Source organism: Colobus angolensis, unplaced genomic scaffold (assembly GCF_000951035.1).
Source record: "Colobus angolensis palliatus isolate OR3802 unplaced genomic scaffold, Cang.pa_1.0 Scaffold249, whole genome shotgun sequence".
Taxonomy (NCBI): domain Eukaryota; kingdom Metazoa; phylum Chordata; class Mammalia; order Primates; family Cercopithecidae; genus Colobus; species Colobus angolensis.
The window spans coordinates 1,296,445-1,322,599 of record NW_012115699.1 but is presented as its reverse complement, the minus strand read 5'-3'; the positions used below and the strand labels follow the sequence as shown (position 1 = coordinate 1,322,599).

Below are 26,155 nucleotides of genomic sequence, written 5' to 3'. Positions count from 1 at the left end.
AATGGAATTTCATTGATTTGACCTACATTCATTTATAATTTTTGATAAGTTGGACACTGTTTGGATTGAGCATTTGTAATTTCTATGTAAATGGGGTTTATCTGAGCAATATTTAGAAGGATGTGTTTAACCTTTTATCTCATCCAAGAATCAAATCTGCCTTTTATTTTTCAGTGAGGATGTGGCACGGGGAGGGTGTAGTTGTCAAGCGCCTGGGGGGAGCAAAAGACTGCGAATCTGGAAACCTAGAATGCCAGCTTAGCTCAATTTTTCTTACATAATTTGTTACTAAATTTTACTGTGATAAAATGTGCATAACAAAATTTGCCATTTTATAGTGTACAATTCAGTGACATTAAGTAAATTCACGAGGTTGTACAACCATCACTACTATCCATTTCCAGAGCTACTTCTTTATTTCAACCTTTCTGTAACAGCTGAAATTTTCTAGCCACCCACCGCTGAACAAAATCATCCACATCTTTGTCTCAAACAGATTCTGTACCCATTAGACAATGGCTCCCATCTCCTCCCTCCAAATGCTGGTAAACCTCTCATCTACTTTCTGTCTCCATGAGTTTGCCTATGCTGTATAGATCATATAAATGGAACCTGGCAATGCTTTTCCTTTTGTGTCTGGCTTATTCAGTTAGCAGAATGTTTGCAGGCTTCATCCATGTTGTCACACATGTCATCACGTCCTTCTTTTTTTTAAGGTTGAGTGATATTCCATTGCATGTAGAAGCCACGTTTTGTTTGTCCATTCATCTATTGGTGGGCATTTGGGTTGCTTCCACCTTTTAGCTGTAGTGAATGGTGTTGTGTGCAGATTCAAGCTAACACGGTGAAACCCCATCTCTACTAAAAAATACAAAAAAAACTAGCCGGGCGAGGTGGTGGGCACCTGTAGTCCCAGCTACTCAGGAGGCTGAGGGAGGAGAATGGCTTAAACCTGGGAGGCGGAGCTTGCAGTGAGCTGAGATCCGGCCACTGCACTCCAGCCTGGGTGACAGAGCGAGACTCCGTCTCAAAAAAAAAAAATAATGTCTGTTTGAGTCCTGGCTTTCAATTTTTGGTGTCTATACCTAAAAATAGAATTGCTGGATCCTATTTCTATGCTGTATTTAATTATCCCTATTGGAACATGGAAAAACCAATGCTCCTGACTGTAACACCTTTTAGCTGAAATTAAGCCCATATTTTTTGTTGTTTTCAAATAAATAACAATTACTGTTGCTTCTTTAAAAAGGGAAGGATTTTTAAAAGACTGATAAATTATGTTTATGTATTTATCTTTGCATGTTCATAATGATCTGATCTGTGATTTCACAAACGGTAAGAGCAGATTGTATTTTGTATTCAGGTATGGTGCGGCCAACAGATCAGGACATGGTTGCCACTGAAAGACACTTTATTACTCACAGTTCCCAAGCTAAAGGACCATGGCCCCACACCAAGCCAAGCTACACAGGAAAGACTTTATTGGGGTTTTCTCAGGAAGGAGCAGGCAAGGCCAGGTAAACAGGTTTAAGATTGGCTGGTTTGAATGACTTCAGTAGGCTCCGGGGTGTAGGAGCTGCCCCTAGTTGTCTGACGCCTGCCTTTGGGTGATTAGGGCAGGAAAATAGTGTCCTATGTTGTAAGAGCCCAAGAAAGCAAGCAAGTGGAAGTGTGGGCTGTGTTGCCCAAGAAAGCAAGCAAGTGGAAGTATGGGCTGTGTTTCGGTTAGTTTGCATATGAAAGGCATCCAAGTGGAAAATTGTTTGTTTTCTCAAAGAATTAGCTCTGCCTGAAAGAGTCAGTCCCTCCCTGAGCTGCAGGGACCCAGATGCCAAAGCCTCAGATACAGAACCAGAAAACACAGTTAATACACACTTTAATAAAGTCATTAAATCACGGACAACAATGGAGTCCCAATAGGCTTGCATACCTAGGGTCTGAAAGAGTTCTCGGTGCTAGCTGTCTATTAGAATAACTTGGGGGCAGTTTCTAAAATGTAATTTCCTGCTCCCACCCGCAAGCCAATTGAATAAATACCTTTGGGCACTGATCATTTTAAAAGTTTTCCTGGTGATTCTCTTGTGCATTTGGGGTTGAGAACCATTGGCCTAAGACAATGTTTCTCAAAGTCTGAATGACAAACAGCAACATCAGCATCTTTTGAGAACTTGTTAGAAATGCACATTCTCAGGCCCACCCTAGCCCTGCTGAGGCAGAAACTGTGGATGGAACCCAGCCCTGTGGGATTGTAGAAGCCCTCCAGGTGATTCTGAAGCCCACTCGAGTTTGAGGGCCACTGGTCCAGGGTAAGGAGCATCAACGAGTTGACCATAGTGTCCCTCCCATCACACTCCGACCCAATCTCGCTCAGTGCCCTGCAGCAATGTCTCAGCAAAGCTCAGCTGACATGTTTTGGTCACAAACGATTAGTCTGCATGAGGCAGGGCTGTTCTTTCAGGTAGGGAGAGGTAGGAGAAGTCAGTGCAATTTGGAGGTTTTCAGGTTCTCCCCACCCCTGTAGTCTCCAAACATTTTGCTTCCAAGCAATGCCATTACAGCAACCAGGAGGGACTGAGATCAGCTAGGAAACACAATACGTAATCCCTGCCATGGTGGCTGGAGAGCCCTGAGGCTCCCACAGGAGGTAACAATTCAGAGGGCTTTGAAACTGGAGCAGCCTGTCTGCACAGAACACATGCACTCATACCTTGCTTGGTGCAATCTGTGATTTGTCACTTAAGCACTCTTCAAGTATCTTCAAATGCAAATTTGATATGCAGAGGGACTGAATAAGTAGCAAAAACTATGGGGCTTTACAAAAAAGCAAACAGAGTATCTACAAAGGAGAAATTGAGTGAATAAGTGGGTGTTCCTCATTGGAAGAAAATCATTGCATAAAATAAGCATGAATGGTAAACACAGTGGAAGAAAAAAATCATTGTGTGGCTTTTCTCCATTGACAAGAAGCTGGTTTTCTGACATCACAGACCTGAATTCTAATCTCAGCTCCTTACCAGCTGTGAATTTGGGAAAATTAATTAAATTCTAAATTTAATTAATTTCATCGTCTAAAAAATGGGATTGATAGTACCTACCCAATCATTTGCTTAAGGATTAAATAAGATAATGCTAGTAAAATGCTTGGCTTTGTGCTTTTCATCAACACTCGAATTTAACTACCATTTCTGCTATTAATACTATCATTAGCATTGTTATTTGCACAGTGACCTAGAGTAAAGTGCCCCCAAATATTAGCTGTTCTTCCTAGTATTATTATTATTATTAGGAATTCTGAGTATCTCCGTTATACTCACATCTAAGAAAAGGGCTGTAACTAACCAGACAAACCAAGGACCCCCAACCCCCGAGAAAAAATACGTTTTCCCAAAATTCAAAAACCTTATTTAAGTCTTCTACTTAAAAGAAGCCTTCCCTTTAACAGAAAAGGATAAATTGTGCTGCTGTAACAAACTTCAACATCTCAGAGGCTGAACACCACAAAGGTTTATTTCTTGCTCATGTCCCAGTCAACTGTGAGTCAGCTGGCATCTGTCCTCCGAAGGGTAATTCAGGGACCCACGCAGCTTCTATCTGAAGATATATTCTTAAAGCCCCAGCTTAGAAATGGCTTATGCTATGTGGCTTTCACCCACCCACTAATCCTAGTTCTAGGATTAGTCTTATCTCTCTCATTCAAGCTAATTATTCTGATACAGATAAATCCACTTATCACATAGCATGAACTGGACCTTATCAGCCATCATGGTAGTTCTCAACTGAATGTACTAGTTGGTGTACAACCCTGTACTAAATTGAGCATAAGTGTAGTCTGGCAGGCATGAATTGAGTGGTATAATTACCTCCTTCATTTAGAGACTGTAGTTCTATTAATATAGCCTGAGTTTCCATTTTTTGTGGGGGCGGGGCAAATGATATTGAACTGATCATCAACTGAATTTGCCATGGGTATACAACAGATTCAGTGCCCTGTCATCAATGTTTTCTTTTCTTTTTTTTTTCAATCTGAACAGGAGTATTCATTATGGAAAAAATTCACAAGAAAAACATAAATTGAAAAGATTTGTTTTCTGTAGTGTATTCATTAGTATCACCTATCCACCCTATGCAGGTGACAAGTCTCCCTGGAGTGTGCTTTACAGCCCGAGTTTATTAATGGCAAATGCTGAGAAAGGTAGCTGCCAAGCCTTGACTGCCCCTGCAATAACAATAACAAACAAAAAAAAACTAAAACGATAAGTATCTTATACTGACCTTTCCTGTTTACCTTGCCGTAGGTACCACATCTGTGTAACTGTGCTGATCTACTTCCTCCCCCTGCTGGTGATTGGCTATGCATACACCGTAGTGGGAATCACACTATGGGCCAGTGAGATCCCCGGGGACTCCTCTGACCGCTACCATGAGCAAGTCTCTGCCAAGCGCAAGGTGAGCAGGGGGCAGGCAGAACCAACCCACCCTGGCACAGACAACAGGCTGTCCAGAAGGGACGGTACACTTGTGAGCCCCAGAAGCAGCAAGCACAAGATATCCCTAGGTCTGGGGAACAACAGAGAGGAGAGGAATCTTTCTTCAGTGTCTTTGGAACCCAGATCTGGCTGGACAGGCATGAGCCACCTCGCTTGCTCTTTAAGAGTAATTGCAACCTGTTGATCCATTAAAACACACACACTTAAATAAAAAATCAGCGAAGAGTGATTTGGTCCTCTTTTTATTATTTATTTAAAGTTTGACAAGATAACACGTTCACGTGGTTCAAACATCAAAAAGCATGCAAAGGAACAAAATTATAGTGATGAAGAATGGATCAGGGGTTGCCAGGAGTCAGTGTTTGCGGGGGCTTGGGAGGAGTGGCCTACAAAGTAAGAGCATGAGTGAGTTTCTTTGCAGTGATGGAGCAGCTCTGTATCCTGACTGTGCTTGTGTTCTCATCTATACCTCTGATGAAATTTCATAAATCTATACACCAAAAAAAGAGTGCATGTAAAAACTGGCAAAACCCAAATATAGTCAGTAGTTTGATGAATGGTCAGTGTCCTGGTTTTGATAATGTGGGATGGTTATGTAACACGATATCATTGCAGGAGGCTAGTTGAAGAGTACCTGGAATTGCCTTGCACTACTTTTGCAACTTCTTGAGGGCCTTCAATTAGTTCAGAATGAAATATTTAAAAAAACTTAATTCTTGGCCAGGCGCGGTGGCTCAAGCCTGTAATCCCAGCACTTTGGGAGGCTGAGACGGGCGGATCACGAGGTCAGGAGATTGAGACCATCCTGGCTAACATGGTGAAACCTTCTCTCTCCAAAAAAATACAAAAAAACTAGCCGGGCGAGGTGGCGGGTGACTGTAGTCCCAGCTACTCGGGAGGCTGAGGCAGGAGAATGACGGGAACCCGGGAGGTGGAGCTTGCAGTGAGCTGAGATCTGGCCACTGCACTCCAGCCTGGGTGACAGAGCGGGACTCCGTCTCAAAAAAAAAAAAAATTAATTAATTCTTATCATGGGAAGCCTCTCTCCCTTCTAGATCTGCCATCTACCCAGGTCCCAAGCTTGCACACACATGCACACATGGACACACACAGATATGCATACAATGGTAACCATTGTTATTTGTTTCTTAACCCTTCTAGATATTGGCATTTATAAGCAAGTAAATATATATTATTTTCTCTTCTTTTTTACACAAATAGTAAATACACGCAGTTCTCACTTGTTTCACTTAAAATTGACAAGATCTTTGAAAGTCAGTATATAAAGAGCTTTCTCATTCCTTTTTTTATTCTTTGGTACCTCTTTGCATAGTATTCTCTGTTGGTATTTCTCTGCATAGCATTATATGAATGCTGTAGAGTTCTTTGCTAAAGATGTCTTGGGAAGGGGTTATATCGCCTGGTGTCTTAGTCCATTTGGGCTGCTATAACAAAATGCCTTTGACTGGGAGCTTATAAACAATAGAAATTGATTTCTCACAGCTCTAGTGGCTGGAAGGCCCAAGATCAAAGCACAGACAGATTTGGTATTTCAGGAGGACCTGCTTTCTGGTTCATGGATGGCACTTTCTATGTCCTCAGATGGTGGAAGGGGAGAGGGGTCTCTCTCGGTCCTATTTTATAAGGGCACTAATTTAATTGATGAGGGCTCTGACTTGAAGACCTAATTGGTTCCCAAAGGCCACCTGCTAATGCCATCACCTTAGGGGTTAGGATTTCAACATATAAATTTGAAGCGACACAAACATTCAGATCATAGTATCCAGTATTCACAAAACCTTTTTTTAAATCGCTTTTAAACAGCTGGCACTCCCTGACTGCAGCTAGTCAAATCTTTTCCCTTCTCCTTCCCTCCCCCTCAGTCTCCAAACCAAGCAGCTTGCCCTAGCTCACTATGTCTCCCCTTGTCCCACCCCTCCTGCTGTGCCCACCCACCCAGCCTGCTGCCCCAGGCCTTTCCCTCCTGAACAACCTTTCACGTTTGCTCATTAATTTGTCTCCCTGGGCTCCTCCAGTCATGAAGAATAATGTAACACAGTAGTCCCCAAAGGTGAGCATGCATCAGAAGCATCTGAAAGGTTTGTCACACTCAGAATTTGGGTTCCTATCCCCAGAGTTTCTGATTCAGTAAGTCTGAAATAGGGTCCAAGTATTTGCATTTCTAACAAGTTCCCAGGGGATGGTGATGATGCCGGTTCTGGGACCACACTTGAGAACAGCTGACATAACCAAAGTCCTGTAGCACCACGTAGTAAGGATCCTTTCTCCTCCCTGAAGGGGCTTCTTTTAAATACTTTCTGCTTTATCCCATACTGTGCACAGTGAGGGCATGGGAGGAAAAAGGAAGCAGCCATGAGAGAGAGGGGGATGTGCTGGTGGTCTCACCTGTCTCACCCTCTTGCCAGGTGGTCAAAATGATGATCGTCGTGGTGTGCACCTTCGCCATCTGCTGGCTGCCCTTCCACATCTTCTTCCTCCTGCCCTACATCAACCCGGATCTCTACCTGAAGAAGTTTATCCAGCAGGTCTACCTGGCCATCATGTGGTTGGCCATGAGCTCCACTATGTACAACCCCATCATCTACTGCTGCCTCAATGACAGGTGAGAATCCCAACCTCATGAGCTCTCCAGGGGCCACAAGACCATCTACCTCATCCTAAATGAGTAAACCCAGCTGTGAGACAAGAGGGACAAGCGGGGACTGCAGCTAACTTGTCATCACACAACTCAGCCTGGCTGATTATCACCATCCAGGAATGGGAGCCCAGAGTGCACTGATTTTCTTTTTTTCTTTTCCAAGGGGAACCAGAAATCCATATTATTGTCCAAACTCTTCTGATTTATAAATACTGGCAACTAGTGAGGGAATTAAAAACTTCCGTGGTTAATGCATTGTAAGGCAGGTCTGCAAACTGGATCCAGGCTCCAGGCCGTGGTGTGTGAGTTTGTTCACTCTGCTCTGTGGATCCAGTACACAGTGGGCTACGCATGCAGAAAGAGAATTCCATCCCCACACAGAGCACATTGGCCTTCTCTGATCTCTCACTGTCTTCTTCCCATTCCATCTTATGATATGAGCAGCTTTACCCACTTTCTTCCAGCAGTTCCAGCAGGACAAGGTAAGGCAAAAAGGAGTTGTGACCCCAGAGGCCTGATTCCTGCCCTCACTTAGTCAAACAGGTTGGGGAGAGCCATCCTGCAGCAGAAGCCAACGTCAGAGAAGTAACAGAAGGCAGAGCCCATCAGGAATGGTGGTCAGTGGTAGGGAATTCACCATGGGGTGCAGAGGGCTCCCAAAAGCAGTCTGGGACACACAATGGCTGCAGCACAGTCTGTCATCCAGAGAACCACCAGCCTCTGGGTGAGGAAGGAGGAGGGAGAGGAAGGAGAAGAATAAAATGCTTGTTACCATCTTTATATCCATCAGTTCTCAGCCTGTAAGGTGCCTTCTGTGAATTAGACACTCAGGCACTAGGAATTGGGGGAAAGACCTTCTCTTCAATTTGTCCAAAGGGTCTCTGTTAGTCTAACTCACAGATTCACCCTTATTTCTAAGAGTTTCATGACTCGCCTGCACTTTTTTTTAGGTTAAATCTAGCAGCATATCTTTAAGTAAAGGTTAATTCTTCCTATTTAACAACCGGAGAAACTGAGGCACCCTGAAGGAACATGATTGGCAGAAAGTCCTCCTTCAGTCAATGGGCTACTTGAGGGGAAACTCTGAATCTTGATATGGGGTTTTACCACCCAGTAACTAGCACAGTGCTGTGCACATAGTAAACACTTAGTGAATGCGTTTCGTTAATGTAGAATTGACCCAATAGTCTGCTGACCCCTTGGAGGGGAGATAGCATGGTTCAGGGCCACCCCCAGTAAAGACATATTTCACATAAAGATTGTTCCAGTGACGGATTTTTTTCTAGTCTTGGATTTGACCTTGTTGACTGACCCTTAAGCCTTTTTGGCCTCAGCATCTCCAGCTGTGAGTTAATTTTAAAAACAGTAACAGAATCACACTTGGGTATGTCCATGTGTTAACAAGCTGATGCAATGGTGGGCAACCCTCTGAGCAGGCCATCCCAAAGGGTCACCTCTTCATCTGCTCACTCTCCAGGTTCCGTCTGGGCTTCAAGCATGCCTTCCGGTGCTGCCCCTTCATCAGCGCCGGCGACTATGAGGGGCTGGAAATGAAATCAACCCGCTATCTCCAGACCCAGGGCAGTGTTTACAAAGTCAGCCGCCTGGAGACCACCATCTCCACAGTGGTGGGGGCCCATGAGGAGGAGCCAGAGGACGGCCCCAAGGCCACACCTTCATCCCTGGACCTGACCTCCAACTGCTCTTCACGAAGCGACTCCAAAACCATGACAGAGAGCTTCAGCTTCTCCTCCAATGTGGTCTCCTAGGCCACAGGGCCTTTGGCAGATGCAGCCCCCACTGCCTTTGTCCTGCCTCCCTTCATGCATGGAAATGCCCTTCATCTGGAACCATCAGAAACACCCTCACATTGGGGCTTGCAAAAAGGGTCAGTATGGCTTAGCGAAAACGTTTCAGCCTCACGTCAAAAAAATCTCAGTTCTTCCCTATCTTTGCCACCCTCATGCTGTGTGACTCAAACCAAGTCACTGAACTCTGCTAAGCCTGTAAAATAAAAGGTTGGACCAGCTTTTCCCAAAAGCCCATTCATTCCATGATTCTGGAATTGACTTTGGCTGCATGCGAGTGCTCATTTCAGGATGAATTCTGCAGCACAGCTGCAGACCCGGAAGACTCATTTTCCTGGAGCCCTGTGTTACTTCAATAAAGTTATTTCACATTAGCCTCCTGCAGCTGGAGGCTCCCATCACCCCAGCCTACACTTGACAGGATGAACAAAAGAAGGCACCACATAACATCTAAATGAAAAATTTAGCCCTGTCTTCTAAGCATCTGTGAAAAGAAACATATGTATTCCCCTTTTTGGCATCTCAGTATTTCAGTGCATTTACACATCATGAGATTGAGAACCTCGAGCTTCCACATTATGTCCCCAGTGACTGTCCTGAGCAGCCGACGCAAGCAGAATATGTCCACTGATACCTGCTAATGTCTCTTACAGACCAGGAATTGGTAGACTTGCACTACATTTAATGTGTAGCTGACCCTCTTTTCCTACTTATAAACAAGGGGGCTGAGTTAGATCATCTAACTGTTCCTTTGAATCTTAACATCATATGGTTCAAGGTTGTATGGGGGTTTTTTTTGTTTGTTTTGCCAAAAAATAAAATAAAATAAAATAGGAGCAGTGAGTTCCATAAATAATACCCAGTTCCTGGAGATGTAGCAACTGCTAAGGCCATCTGTAACTATCCATCTCAGACATTCTCCGATTTGTCTTAAAATCCTGAGTACATTCCTTCTCCTGGAAAGTTTTGGCTTTTGACAGAGCAGAGGACTTCATGCCAAAGCCTACATCCATCCAGTTTTAGCAGGTTGAATTCCACAGCTGCAGAACACTGTCAGAGAAGACAAACACGGGCTTCCTGCTTTGACCTTTTGGGTATTTTAGGGTGGGGGCCCTAACTTTGATTCTTAATTTTACACTCGCATCGTGCTCATATGTGCGACAAGCAAGAAGGCTGCACTTTGCAGCTGCACTTCTGGGAAGAGAGCATCTTGCATCTTCCGTTCAGACTCTCTGAATGTCTCCTCCCTGCCCCATGGCTTTGCCAGCTTCCTGTCTCTACAAGATAGAATGACTCATCAACCCTAAAGGACACTCAGTCTTCCAAGAGCCATGAACTGAATGCTTTGAATCCCAATTCTGATTTAGAGTTTCCAGAAGATGAGCACGCAGTTTTCTTTTTCTGTCTCCCAGATCTGTGTTTTGCCCAGATATGGCTGGAAGCAGAAGCTTCATGTAACATCCATGAATGTCTTCCTGGTAGTTTACATAATGGGTGCACATGTGCCACATCCATAGCATTAAGGGGAGAACAATGCACTGTTTACAGCCTTTGCCAGCCCTGATGGCTCTAATTCTACCAGGGCATCCGCAGGCCTGGGGGAAGAAGCAATAGTATAAGCCAGAAAACCTCGAGAAGCACATTCTCCAAAGCAGCGTAGAAAGTATTAAATAAACTAAGTGAAGCCAGATCATTGCAGATATGTAAATGGAAGACAAAATTTAGCAGCAACAAAAGTTAGTGCCCTAAGCATTAGTCATACTTCCAAGAGACCCTTGCTGTGTATGGATTACTCACTTTGGAAGGATGTAAAGAGCTAAAGCGATTATGAGAAGCACCTAAGAAGACGGTGTCAAGAAGTTGGGGACATCCCATCCATGGAAGAGAAGGTTGGAGTTGAGCTCAACGAGGATTAACTGAGCGCCTGCTCTGGACTTTGCCCTGAGCTGGGGACACACAGCCCCTGCAGCTCTTGAGGAGCCCACCTTATTGGCCACCACTAACTCACTCACCAGTCCTGGTGGGTCCAAGCTGCCCAGCAGTCGTGGAGGCATCTGAGAGGACAGATTCTCCACAGCGTTCTAAAAACCCACGCTCAACATGGGCAGTCAAGCCAAAGACTGGGATCTTTGGAGAGCCTCTGGAATGAGAGTTCTCTGGGGTACTTACAAAGGGAGCTGTCAGTCATTCCAGGGGACCTAAAGGAATAAGGTTGAACAGCATCATCTCTGTGCATAGTAAAAGGGAATGTTGCGTGGTCCTGGGCAGTTTCCAATATGGCAAAGCATCCGCTTGCAGAGTGCCAGCAAGCCTTCCTCTGACCCAGTCTCCAATGTCCACTAACACAAAAATGTCATCATCTCCCACATGTGAGAAGCACCATGATTTGTACTGTGCATGGGTCACATTCTTATTCTAGAAATGCGTCACTCTGTGTTTATCTAAGTGTGTTTCCTTGGTGTAATGTCCAGTAGTAATAGGATATGAAATATCAAGGAACCATCTTTGTTATGTGACTTCCAAAATGTGAGATCTCATTGCTGTCACTGTGAATTTGTATTGTGCTGATCTCTTCCTCCTCCACCTCCTCCTCATGCTTTCTCAGGGAGGAGCCCTGATGTATATCATGAACTCACAGTTCCTAGACCACACTAATTGAGGAGGGGAGTGGGGAGCCTTTATGGGAGGAGCTAGAGAACAAGAGTCTTTCTCCTCCTTATGCCCCAGGAGAATACTAAGAGATAAGGACAGAGTGGAATCCTGGGGAAAGGGAACTCAGGAGCTGACCTCATTGGCCTAATTTGTGGGGAGAAGAGTATAAGTGGAAAGGGGCCATTACTGAGGTTTCCACGTTTTCAAGCCTGGGCTCCTGGAAAGAATATCTATACAGAAATAAAGTATGTGTTTCACTCTCTCATGCCTCTGTCTCTTCTCTAGGGGTCCTAAACATCCTATAGGATGCTAAATGGGATGGTACTAGGAACCCTAATAACTTGCGTAGCTAGAAGGATGGAATCAATGTTCAGCAAACTCTTACCTCTGTGATGAAATGGGTTGGGAAGATGTGGGAACTGTGCTCAGGTTGAGATCTGGGAAGGGAGGTGGGATTATGTGAAATGACAGTGATGTTGCCTATGAAGAGAGCTGTGTCGGGATGCAGACACAACAATAGAGTTATAAGCACAAGAGTTTTCATAGGACAGGAGGTTGGGGGGAATAACATCTGAGAAAGACAATGGGGAAAGACAGCAGAAGTACTCAGGGACAGCCTTCAGACCACCATGCCAATCTGACACCCGGGAAAAAAGGGGTGGTTAGGAAGAGCCTTAGACTGTGGTGCAGCTCCCAGCCCAACACATGCAAAGATTGTCCAGAGATATTGCATGTTAGCAGAAATGGCCGGGCCTGATGCCCTGCCATGCTCAGCCACTGGCTGGGGCTCTCTGGGGAAAGTGCTCTGTGTTTGAACACCATGGTGGATGCCGAAGCCCTGCAGCTGGAGGCTGTCTGCCAACTGCCCTGCCATTCTTCCTCAAAGAGGATCTGAGCCATGTGCCTCCACAACTACCACCCAAACTTTGATCCAGCCCCCTGTGTTTGAAAACACATGTCAGGAAACTTGTGGCAGGCTTTGAAACATCGGTGATAATCCCTGCGAGCCCTGGCAATCTGTTTCATACACCTTGGGTTGCCTGTCCCCTGTGCCACCTCACCCCCAGCAGCTCCATCAAAAGAACAATAAGCAGCTGCTAACAGACTTGTAGTGCCAACAACTGCAAAGGCACTGAAAGAGGGAATTTTGAGAACATAGACTATCCAACACAGTTAGTATCAGAAACAAGCAATAAAGATGTTTTATTTAAATTGAGGCATCTTCAATGGGAGTACGTGGATAAGCTTTAAGGAATCTGCAAGTCCCCTCCAAGTCCCCCCTCCAGTCCCCCACAAATCATATGTAAAACATTGTGTGTGTTTAATAAGAGGTGCAATTAAAGCTGAATCTTCTCAAAAGAAATCATTCACCCTCTGTTCCCCAGGAGGAGGAGACAATTTAAATTGTTTATAAAAGAGTGGCAAGAACTGGAGACTTTCAGAGCGGCGAGAGGCAGATGAGCCCTGGGAGAACCAGAATGGTTGCTGGGAAGCTAGAAACAGCTTTGGAATAAAATCATAGCTCACCTCAGATACTCAGATGAGTTAAAGTTGTAGAATGTCATTTAAAATATTTGCGGCAGTAAAGACTCCAATTTCATAACGAAGGGGTATGCTCACTCTTCCCTTGTTAGCTGAGGGAATTCTGTGAATTGAAGAAATTACAAATCAAGAAATAACTCAGGATGCAGAGTGCAGACATTCCCATGCAGAGGCAAAGTCGTTTTCACTTATTCCTAGGCATGTGTGGCCTGCCTATGCAATGCAAGTGCTCAGCCTTGGGCACCACACCTGGCTCTAGTAATACTCTTTGATGGAGCTCCTGAGCTCAGAATCCAAGAGCAGTCTTTCAGTCATGGCTCCTAGCACAGTGGGTGTAGTGGGGACACACCAGGAATGTTCTCCTTCATCTTCAAAGGTGAAAGGAGCATCTGATTGTAGAAATTGCTTCCCTGAACCCCACAGGCAATGCTCTGAGACACTGTTCTTTATTTCTACCCAGTTCAGGAAAACAGAGGAAGAGGACAGAGGCCATGGAGCCTCATATCTCACAAGCACCAAATTCAGCATCAAGGAGTTGCCTACTTTGGTCTTGGCTTCTCTCTCAAGCACGGCAGCTTGCAAAGGGAAAAGACTGATAATTAGAAACAAATAACTAAACAATATCAGCAATGACATGAACCCTAAGGGCCAGCTGCCCTGTCACAGTCACTATCTGATGGCATGTTGGCTGTACATATTTTAGCAGCTGCAGAGATTATCATACAGATCAAAACTAGGCTTCCTACATTTTGTGTATCTCTCTCTCTCTCTTGCTCTCTCTTCCACCTTCCTTCCTTCCTTTCTTTCTTCTTTTTACTTCCAGTTTCTGTTCGTTTTCTACTCTTTCATCCAACACTCCTCCCATCCCTGGAAGCCCTCTCCTCCCAATGCTCTCTCTGCTGAAATCTCTAGGTTTTATCTCACTACTCTAGATACTTTACTGGTGTACTAATTAATAGAAGACTTGATATGTGTTATATTATAGATTGCAGCTTTGTGTCCCCCCACACCACAAATTCAAATGCTGAAACCATCACCCAGTGCGACGAGTCGAGGACTTTGAGAGGTAATTAGGTCATGAGGGAGGTGCCATCGTTATGGCATTAGCCCTTTATAAGAGACACAAGAGAGCTTGTATCTCTCTCTGCTCTCTGCCATAGGAAGGACAAGGTAAGAACATGGCCATCAGCAAAACTAGGAAGAATGCCCTGACCGGGAACTGACCATATTGACACAGTGACCTTGGACTTTTAGCTTCCAGAACTGTAGGAAATAAATCTCTATTCTTTATGCCACTCAGTCTGTGGCATTCTATTATAGCAGCCCCAGCTACCTAAGACAATGAGAACCTACCCATCCCTACTCACAAATTCCCCTTACCCATCTCTCCAAAGCCCCTCACCCATCATATGTAGTCACCCACCCACACTTTCCTTTTATTCCCTAACCCTCTCACCCACTTTCCCAAACTGAGATGGCTTTCACTGCAGGATGCCCAAGTTGGTCCCAACACTAAAAAGTAGCAGCTGAAAAGAAGGCACTACGGCTGTTCTACATCAGCATGCAGGACCTCAGAGCTCATCCCCAGCGATCACCACGGGCAGGCAGCCCTTGCCTTTCCTGTGTGCTCCCCTCATGCTGCAGAGCTCTTTGGCCTGGGTGTTCATCTGTATACTAAATGGGGTGGGAAAAGGCACACAGCACAAGATACCCCCAAGGTCCTTGCTTGATAGAAGAAAAAGGCACATGAATGAAAATAGAAATGTGTGCTCCCAAAAAGTTGGAAGCTCTGAAAATGGAAGAACAAAACTGCTTCCTTCTCTCTCCCCATTTCAAATGTTACAATAATTACTATAAAAAATAACAGGCATTACTCTGTAGATCTTGTGCCAATCACTGTATGTGCATTATCACATTTAATCCTCGTACTCCATGAAATCAGTATCATTGTCCTTAATTTAATTTGAGACCAATGGGGCATAGTTGAAATAATTTCTCTGAAATTTCATTGCCAGAAGTGAATCTCAGTGATGACCAATTCCAAAAGCCCAAAGTCTTAGGAAAGATCCTCGGCGGGGCGCGGTGCCTCAAGCCTGTAATCTCAGCACTTTGGGAGGCCGACATGGGCGGATCATGAGGTCAGGAGATCGAGACCATCCTGGCTAACACGGTGAAACCCCGTCTCTACTAAAAACACAAAATAATTAGCCAGGCGGGCGCCTGTAGTCCCAGCTACTCAGGAGGCTGAGGCAGGAGAATGGTGTAAACCCGGGAGGTGGAGCTTGCAGTGAGCTGAGATCCGGCCACTGCACTCCAGCCTGGGTGACAGAGCGAGACTCCGTCTCAAAAAAAGAAAAAAAGAAAGATCTTCTTCTGTCTCTTTTGTTTATCATATTCCTGGACCTCCATCCTTTTCTTAAAGATGCCCAACCCAGGCTGGCATGACCTCCCTACACACATTGTCAGGAAGCTAGTTGATGTGGTAGTATTTCAAGGAGCAGCAAGCTTCTATAACCCCATTAGATCATTGATTGGACAAATATTTCAAAGGGTAAATTGTCTTCACAGTCACTATAGTCATCCCTAAAATTAGGTAAGATGTACAGCCGTACTCTAACTATGATTTGAAGAGTGCTTGCCAAGATTTCCCGCTGAAATTCATCTTGGTACATTTAGTCTTGAGTGCACAAAATTCCCTAGATATGTATTTCCTTGGAGAATAAAGTCTTCTTTTAGAAAGACAAATGTCACTGGGCAGGATAATATCTCATGTTTACAACTAACAAGTTAGATATCCATGTCCTGCCCATAAGGCCAAACTCACCTAGATATTAGAATCAGGAGTGTGGAGTGGGACTGCTTGATTGCCTGAGAAAATGGTGCACAAGGGGAGGGTGTCCTGAGGCTAAGATGAGCCAGAAAATTACCTAAAAGTTTGCCCATAGGATTGCTGATTCAGGAAAGAAAGGTAAGCTCAGTACCCAAGCAAAGGAACCAGGAATTTGAAAACTAGAGGGACCAAGTGAATAGTTTTCAAACCCTAATGTGCATAATTTACTTAGTAAGTTTACCAAAATCTGGATTCCAGGCCCCATTCCCAGAGATCCTGAGCTCTGGCTAGGCTAAGGAATCTGCATTTTAACAAGCATGTCAGTGGTTATAGTGCAGATGGCCCATGGCACCACCAGAGTAGGCAAAGCAGAAACAGAAAATGGGTTGGAAAGTCAATGAGAAGGGGCTTTGACAGGAAAGAATGAGCAGGTGAACGGAGGGGGCTCTTCACACACAGGCTTGCCTCACATGGTCAAGGTAGCCTCTCAAAGGACTGGGCATGAGAAGCTGACTGGGTGCATGGCCACAGGGTCAGCACCACCAGAGCACCAGAGAGAAGAGAGACAGTGGGAGAAGTTGTAGGGAGGTGGGGTTGCCACCCAGTCCACTTCTCAACTTTGCCCTATCTGGACATTCCCAGTGTTATTTTTTCCAACATTTTAATTCTATTCCTCTGAAGAAAGGAAGCTCACTATTCCCCACCTACTACTCCCTGTTTTAGTCTTCCTTCATGGAAATTTGCCAAATCAAAACTAAAATCTAACACTTTCACTTTCTAGATTTTCAGACATATGCCATAGAGGCTGACTTCAGGGAGGCCCTAATCTTGAATGGTGTCCAACTCAGAGTGGAATTGTTTTCCCTAAATTCTAAAACAATTCCCAGAGCACTTTATAGGAAAATATTTTTATACAATCCTAACATTCAACCCAAGTTTATGACTTTGTTGATTGCTTACAGCTTCCCTTTTATACTCAACTCAGAATCCTAACCAAGCAAGGAAAGAAGTCTATATAATGGAGCAATATTGTTTATGTGGGCAGTGGGAAAGAGCGAGAAGGAGATCAAAAAGCAACTAAGACAAAAACAGCAGAAGTCAGATTTTTCTCTTATAACGAGTAAAAGATAATAATAATAAAATAAGACTATAAGCCACAACTCTTCCCAGTTTTATTCACCTTTAGATAACAGTACTGGGTTCCATGATATACCATGATGACGGGAACAGCCTCCAGCCTGTGGTTAGGAGCTGGGTACACGTATCTGCATGTTTCTTTTTGGCTACATAATAAGAGAAAGGCTAATTGTGAGATTCCCCAAAACGCATTCTTTCAACAAATATTTACCAAAACCCTAGAAATATTTCTTCACAGAAGATAACTCATTCCCATGGACGGAGGGCAATGTTGGTGCTTTGATACACCAGAAATAATCTTTGATGACCCCTGTGACAAGAAATATAAAGCATACTTCAAGCCAGGGCACCTAGCTCTTCATCCATTCACTCTTTGATCTCCTGCAACACACCAGGCCCAGTGCTGGCATCAGGATGCAACAGGAGTAAAAACAAACATGGTTCCCACTAGAAAAGAGCTTTCAGGCTTATGGAAATGTATGCTAATCAAATAACCCCACTAATGAGAGTATAATTAACAGCTGAGATAAGGATGATTAACAGAAGAAAGCCTCTTTTATGAGAGCCTGTAACAACAACAACAACAAAAATGGATCCACAATTTGAGGTCAGGAAAATCTTCCCTGAGAAAGTGAGACCCTGAAGAAGAGCAAGAGTTCATTAGACAGAGAAGGGAAAGGCTTTTCCAAGAATTGGTGTGGAGAAAGTCCTGTGACTAAAGAGAATATAGCATTTTAAGGTACTGAAAAAACAAGACCAAGGTGGCTGCTTGGAAGAGGGAGGAGAACGTGATAGGTGAGGCTGAAAAAGAGGGAGGCAGAGAGTATTGGAGAACCTTGTAGGCCATGATAAGAATTTTGGTCTTTAGTTTTAAAGCAAAGTCACCAAAAGATTTAGGAAGTGATAGAATCAATCTGCTTTTGGAAAAGATCACTCCAGCTGAAGGGAAACTAAATTAAAAGACAATTGCTATCATTCAAGGAGGAAGAGATGGGGTCTTGGACTAAATTGGTGGGCGTGGATGGGTAGAAAATGGATGAATTTTAGAAGTGTTTAGAAACTATATGAGAAACTTTTGTGTGGTGATGGCACTAGTTGTAAGGAGAGGGGAGGTTTCAAGGGTGATTTTGGCTTTTCTTATGTAACTAACTGAGTGATGCCACCATTTATTGAAACAAAAAACATTGGGATACCAAGCTTGAGAGAGGAGAGAGGCAGAAATATTGTGAGTTTGATTTAAACATGCTATATGCGTTAACTTTTAGACATCAAAGAAGGCATCAACTAAGCAGTTGGGCTGAGAATATAAATTTGCAGTTCAATTACAGATGGCAGTCGATGCTATGGGCATGAATAAACTTGCCAAGTGTGATAGCACTGGGTAATCAGCTGCAACTTTTAATAGCTGCATAGAAGAGGAGTCAGATTGTGCCCAGAGAGAAGAAAAAAAAAAAAACAAGGAATGTGGTGTCTTGCAGGCCAATGAAAGAGAATATTCCAAGAAAAGATTTCTATGACATTGAATACTGAAAATTAATAGAGAAAGAGGGGAAATAGAAAATGCCTGGTAAGTTTAATGATAAAAAGATCAGTGGTGGCCTTACCAAGAGCTGTTTGAAAGGAGTCATGAGTTAAAAGCAGATCACAGTGAGCTGAAGAATGAACACATGAACACATGATGAAGAAAGAAATAGAAATACAAACTTACAGAACTCCTTCTAAAAGGCTAGTTTAGAAGTTGATGGCAGAGAAGATGATAGCTAGAGGTAGTATGGGACCAAGGGAGATATTTTAAACTTGTATTTGTTGTTCAATAAAATAGATAATTTCCTGCCTCAAGGGATAATCCTTTTGAGAAGGCATAGCTTAATATACAGGAGAGAAAACAGAGAATTGTTAGTGAACAATTTCTGAGAAAGGACAGTGGAAAGGAGAGCACAGCAGGAAGATGGCAGACAAAGGGGGAAGGCAGTCTAGGAGACTTGATGGTTGGATATCAGAGAAATTCTTCTGGCTGATGGTTTCAATTTTCTCTGAGAAGCAGAAAGCAAGGTCTTTTACTAGGAAGGAGGCAGGAAGTTGTGGAACAGGACTATAAGCATACAGAAGATTTCAAATAATCATTGCAGATTCCTTAGAAACTATGATTCAGTGGTTCGGGGCAGTGCCTCCAAATCGACATTTTAAACAAATCACACAGCTGATTCTGATACGGCGACCAGGCTTTAAGAAACACTGGAAGTGTTTCAAGACATGTTCCTTTTTATGTCCTCGTGTGAAACCCACCATCAAGAGCAGAAGAAATAGATATTTCCAAAAAGATCATACTGGAGTACACAATTCCAGGAAGTTGTTTGATCAAAGCAGCTCTGGAGCCATTCTTGGCCTTATGGGAAATTTAATAGATCTTAATTCAGTTCCAAGGCACTCAATATTAACTCAAACCAGTCTTTTATTCTGACTTTAGGTCCTTGTTCTAACAACAAGGTGCAATGAACTGAAGGTTTGTGCCCTCACCTCCAAAATTCATGGGCTGAAACCTAATCACCAATGTAATGGTACTTGGAAGAGGGGCCTTTGGGAAACTAGATCATGAGGATGAAGCTGTCATGAATGAGCCTAGATCCTTACAAAAGAGACTCCAGAGGACACAGCAAGAAGACAACTGTCTATGAACGGGGAAGAGAGTCCTCACCGAACACTAAATCTGCTGTTGCCTCGATCTTGGACTTTCCACCCTCCTGAACTGAGAGAAAAAAAAATGTCTGTTATCCAAGTGCACGGTATTTTTTTTACTAGCTGGATCAGACTTAGACACCAGGATTATGTTTTATCCACGTTCCACTCAATCATGTTCCACTCAACCCTTCCGTCCCCAGAACTACCACGAGTTACAACACTAATCCTTATCTAATTTATCTATGAGAATTTCAAGGTAACAATACATGCATGAGTATGCACAAAAAGATAGATCAAAACCAACTTCACCCAGCTTAATTTTGAAAGAATAACTGTACAAGCTTTACAAAAGCATTGTAACTATGCCAAGATTATGCATTTTGACACAAAAATAGTTTCTGTCCATGAATTTGAAGCCTGAGGATAGATTGATCAACTCTACAAAGGGTCTTACTTGGTTTTTGGTCATATTCTTAATGAACTTCCCCTCATCTTTGCTTGATTAACTGCCATTTATCCTTCAAATCCTAGATCAAATGTTACTTTCTTGGAAATGTTTCCCATCACCCTCAGTCCCATTCCAAATAGATCCCCACATTTATTCTCTCTTATATCATCCTGTTCTCTTCCTTCATGGCACTATAACAATTTCTCATATATATTATTTGTATGAATTTTTTAAAGTGTGTAGTCTCTATTAGACTGTAAATCCTATGGCAAGGAATTTAGTTTTGCTTTACAATGTACACCCATTTCTTAGCATGATATCAGGCATGAAGTGCTGATTTTAGATTAGATTAGCTTAATAAATATCTTTTCAGTAAATACAGTAAATGAGTGAATAAATAATTGAGATAGAATGAAGTTTAATAGGGGCTGTTAATATTGTAGCTGTCTTTGAAACCTATTTTTTCTTCATACTGAATATTCAGTTAAGAGATTCAGATCTGAAATATGTCTCTAGAGTGAAGCTAGCAGAAGCTTTAAACTTTACTGGTAAAGAAATAACTCTAGGATTAGGAAAAAATAATTAGTTATCATTTTTTGAAGATGGGTAAAACCCATTTTGAGTTTTCAAGGTATACAAGGAGACTATATTGCTTAATATTAGATGGTCCACAGATAGTGTTATGCTGGTAAATATTTAATAACTGGCTCTCTGGAAAAAAAAATATTGTAACAGTTACTGTTTTTCCCAGTGTAAACAATACCACTGTGGCCAATTTCAAACTACCAATGATTTAATAACCATCTCACTAAATTTCTGAAAAAATGGACAATTGACTCTCATAAGGTGGTACAGACCAGTTGTAGTACACTATCACAGACATGGTACTGAAGTGCTGAAAATTTTCTAAGTCACCATCTTCTCTGCCATGTTTGATAATATAACCCCCTTGGTATCTGAATCAAGGGCTTCATTCAAGAGTTAGAGTAGATCAGGCCAGGCATGGTGGCTCGCACCTGTAATCCTAACATTTTGGGAGGCCGAGGTGGATGGATCACTTGAGATCAGGAGTTTGAGACCAGCCTGACCAACATAGGGAAACCCTGTCTCTACTAAAAACACAAAAATTAGCCAGGCATTGTGGCACATACCTGTAATTCCAGCTACTTAGGAGGCTAAGGCAGGAGAATCGCTTGAACCCAGGAGGCGAAAGTTGCAGTGAGTTGAGATCAGACCACTGAACTCCAACCTGGATGACAGAGTGAGACTCCATCTTAAAAAAAAAAAAAAAGCGTTAGAGTAGATCAATAAGTCAAACTTCTTTAGAAAGAAAACCAATCTGGCATTGATTCAAGTTATCACCATGGCTTACTTCTTTATAGAGGCAGGCTGACTTCCTCACTTCCATCTGGGAATGATACTGGAGAGAAGCTTTCAACTTTAATAAAATTGTATCAACTACCTCTGGTCATTTGGAACAACACAGGGTCCAAATATACATTAGGAAGTCAACCCTGCGCTATCCGTGCTGGTTTCCAGAGCAACATGTAGTGATAGCCCTCCAAGCGCCAGTTGGTCTAGCTGAGAGATGTGATGCCCAGAAAAGAAAATCTAAGGCAGTGGCTCTCAAAATTTTTTGACTGGTCACTTACAGAAAGCTATTCCAAAAGACAAAATTCCATAAGGACAACACCCTGGAACAAATACGTTTTGAGAAGATCATACAAACAGTAACTTCAGCAATACTGTTAATGCAAATTGTGGGGCTAGCCAAATGAACTTCAGAAAAATGAATTAATACATTAAAAATCAAGGACAGTTTCCACGGAAAAGTCCAATAAACTCAAGATACTGCTAACGATGAACTGATAAGAAGCCCTCCCACTCTCTGATCTTTGCAGTGTTACCAAGCACTGTGGAGTAGCCAGACTTCTTGGTAGGATGCGGAATTAGGATCCTCAGCAAATTTTAGTATAATGTTAATGTGAGTTTTTTGAACACCAAATTTTAGTAACCCTTAATATTTCACTTAGCAGTTACTGGTAAGCAACTTACTGAAAGTCTCTAGAATCGCACATCTTTGCCTTTAATAATTTGTATTTTTTAAATTAGTTCCCTGTCCAACTGAGGGACCCTCATGGCTTACTGCATGGCCAAGAGCCATATTTGAGATGGGTCGTCTAGGAGTTGTGCAATCTGGCCATTCCCCTAGGTCCCCTCTGCTCTGTTACTTGATCCTATGAGGTAGCCCCATGCTTGGACCACATTAGCTATGGCTCCAGTTGGACACCTTCACTATGCTCTTGGATAAAAACAACTAAATAAAATCTGCTTCTGCATTTGCTACAAAACAGTTATTGTGAATATTATTAGTGTTTATTAATGCATCAATATATTTATTAAGTACTTTAATAATTATTAAATTGTTTTTAAATAATGTAATTATTAATTTAACAATGATATATATATAATTTTAGATCATGCTGATGATGATAGTTAATGTTTATTAGAGTTTACTATGTGTCAATCACAAGTCTAAGGGTTTGGCATGTTTTGCTTTGTTTAATCTGCATATATCACTAAGGAAGAAGGTGCTATTATAAGTCCATTTATCCACAATGTCATCCCATACTCCTTAAATAATCTCTGCATGAGAATTCTTCTTGAAGTTTACTGCCAGGAAAATTTTGACTCTACTGGGAAACTGCTGTACTTTCTCCTTCCTGATCTTGGGTTGTGTAATATTCATTGCCTGTCTTTTATCCCTGGATTCCAGAAACCTCACAATAGAATTTTGAGTCTTACACACAGGCTGGTGCTATCTTATCATTAGTATACTTGTTTCCATGTATTTATCTTTGTCTGACTCCATTTTCATTTTATTTGCTTTGTTGCATATATTCTTGCTAATAATTGCCTCAGAACTTTTTGGAAAGAGGAAAAGCAGAAATAAATGTAATTAAACACACAAAAAATACATACTTTGACTTTATCCTAAGAACATTACGCCTGAGGAATCATTAAATGGAGATTGAGAAAAACAGCCCCATCACTTGGGACAAGCTTGAAACAATTTAGGAAGCAAAATATCTTTTCCTCAAACTTCCAGGATATGATGGCTATTCATATGTTATAATGAGATAGAGTCATTGACTCTCATCTGGGGAGAGCCCGGAGATCTACAGTAAAACTCTTGGCCAGAATATCAGAGGTCTTTAAAGGAGGTGGAATTTCTCCTATTATAGAAATCATCCTAGAAGCAGCTATCTTAGTACATACGCACCTATTCGGTGCCCTTTGCTGTAATATGAATACATTATTTAAGGGAAATATTTTATTTATAAAGTATTTTAACCTTAAACATGCATGCATTGCTAGGGGTCAGAGGAACAAAGAATTATGCAATTATCACACTCTGTTTCCTCTGGCAAATGAGTACAGCTGCTCATAAGAGTCAACGTATAAGAAAATAATAATAATAATAACGTAGTCAGAATTAACAAGGTTTATTACAACTCTTTTCTTTTATCTAATGGGAAATGGTATTGTCAGTGTACTTCAAGCAATGGGTCTAGAAATGCCAAATATTTTATTTTATTTATTTTTTGAATCAAAATCTCACTCTGTTGCCCAGGTTAGAGTGCAGTGGCATGATCTCGGTTCACTACAGCCTCCACCTTCCAGGCTCAAGCGATTCTCCTGCCTTAGCCTCCCAAGTAGCTAGGATTGTAGGTGTGGACCACAACACCCAGATGATTTTTTGTATTTTTAGTAGAGATGGGGTTTCACCACTTTGGCCAGGCTAGTCTTGAACTCCCGATCTCAGGTGATCCACCCATATCTGCCTCCCAAAGTGCTGGGATTACAGACGTGAGCCACTGTGCCTGGCCAAGTTTTGCATTTTAGCAGCTATGGTGACCACAGAAATGTGGTCATATGACACTTAAAATTTCTTGGGACGTGTGGTTTAAAGCTTAATAACAAGTGGCATTTTCTATTTGAATTTCATCAAAAAAGAAATTTTAAACACAAAGTAATTGCACTTCTTTCTGTGTCTCTCATTAGACTTTTCTTAGCCAATTCCTGCTGTAGTTCCACGCAGACCTAGAACTCAGAATGATGTCAACCCCTGTATCACTCTAATGGCTCCAGCCATCCTCAGCAATGGTGCTTGCAATCTAAATGTTGATTGCTCAGAATCTCGAACTTTATTAGAGTTCCAAAGGAGTTTTGATTACTTCCTTAAAAGTTTATGCTTCAAGTGATCAGGCTGATTTATTATGAACTTGTAATTTAAGAAAAAACAACTCTCAGTTCGTTAAATTTACTTCTTCTTAAACCTCTGTACTCAGAATGCTTCATTAGGATCCAGGAATTTGTATCTGGTTTAAAGAATTTTTTAATCTAACAAAATACTCCAAATTTTCATTCTTTTCTTTTTAATTCCTCTCCTTAAAGCAAAAGGCACACCTGTAGCCTTTGGTTTAGGAGGTGTAAGAAGTATCTGCATCCAGAAAGAATGAGTAAGGCTCTGTTCATCCCACCCCTTCTCTATAGATCAGCGTTTCTCAACATCAATGTGTGTATGAATAACCCAAGCACCTGGTTAAACTGCAGCATCTGATTCAGTAGATTCAGGATAGGACCTGAGATCTGATTTTCTAACAGCTCCCAGGTGATGTTGCTGAGGCTGCCTCACAGACCACACTTAGAAAAGTGAGGAGCTGTAGGATTTGGAGCACACACAACACATGCAACTGTAAATTTACCAGTAGCCACATTAAAAAATTAAGAAGAAGCAGGCAGAAATAATTTAACAATATGTTTATTGAACCTAACATATCAAAATATTATTTCAACATGTAATCAATATAAAAATTATTAATGAGATATTTACATTCTTTTTTTTTTCATTCCAAATCTTCAAAATCCAGTGTGGGTTTGTCTTAGTCCATTTTATGTTTCTGTAACAGAATACCACAGACTAGATAATTTATAATAAACAGAAATGTATTTGGCTCACAGATTTGGAGTCTGGGAAATCCAAAAGGATGGGACCAGCATCTTGCAAGGACCTTCATGTTGTGTCATCCCACAACAAAAGGTAGAAGGATGAGAGAGGGTGAGAGACAGCAGAGTGCCAAACTTTCATAACAAACTCACTTACGTTATAATGACAGTGATCCATTCATGAGGGCAGAGTTGTCATGACAACCATTTCTTAATAGCCCCATCTCCCAACACTGTTGCACTGTGGATTAAGTTGCTACCACATGAACTTTGGGAACATGTTCAAATCATAGTGATATTTTACATTTACAGCACATCTTAAACTACACTAACCACGTTTCAAGTACTCAGTGCTCACATGTGGCTAGGTGGCTGTTGCATTGAACAGTGTAGGTCTAGAGGGTCTCACTGTTTCCTCGAAGAAATTCTGTCCAGTAACTTTTGAGTATTACAGAAATCTGTGAATGTCAGGATGTGAGATCACCCAAGATGACTATCTTTAGAGTGAGGGCTGCACCTAAGCTGAAAATGGCAGTTCTAATTTGAAAGATGAGTTTACTCAAAAGCAATACAGCACAAGGTGGCAAAAGCCTCTTGTGCATTGGCCACAGACTTAGCACTGTCTCCTTTGCCTTGGCACTTCCTGCTTGCAAGTTAAACAAGGTCCATGGGTAAGAGAAGGTACAGAAGTTTTGAGGCCTGAAAGCAGTTTAAGGTAGGTCAAAATGTATGAGATGGGAAGTAATAAGCCAGGATACAAGCAAAGACCAGGTAGTACAAGTCCTAGAAATCCTCACTTAGAGGTTTGAATCTTATTTAAGAGCAATAAGGAACCATTCAAAGGTTTTAAACAGAGAAATATGATCAGACTTTCATTTGACTTACTTATTTATTTGAGACAGG

At 42.2% G+C, this 26,155-nt stretch overlaps 1 protein-coding gene across 1 annotated transcript in view; it reads left to right on the top strand.

The window, feature by feature from the left end:
- The window catches only part of TACR1 (tachykinin receptor 1), a 154,436-nt gene extending 142,570 nt beyond the window's left edge, over positions 1-11,866 (top strand). The window contains exons 3-5 of the mRNA XM_011946109.1: positions 4,296-4,446; positions 6,914-7,110; positions 8,624-11,866. Coding sequence (XP_011801499.1) covers positions 4,296-4,446; positions 6,914-7,110; positions 8,624-8,915 — 640 coding nt within the window. The 3' untranslated portion in view covers positions 8,916-11,866. The remainder of the gene's footprint in view (positions 1-4,295; positions 4,447-6,913; positions 7,111-8,623) is intronic.
- Positions 11,867-26,155: the final 14,289 nt, after the last annotated feature.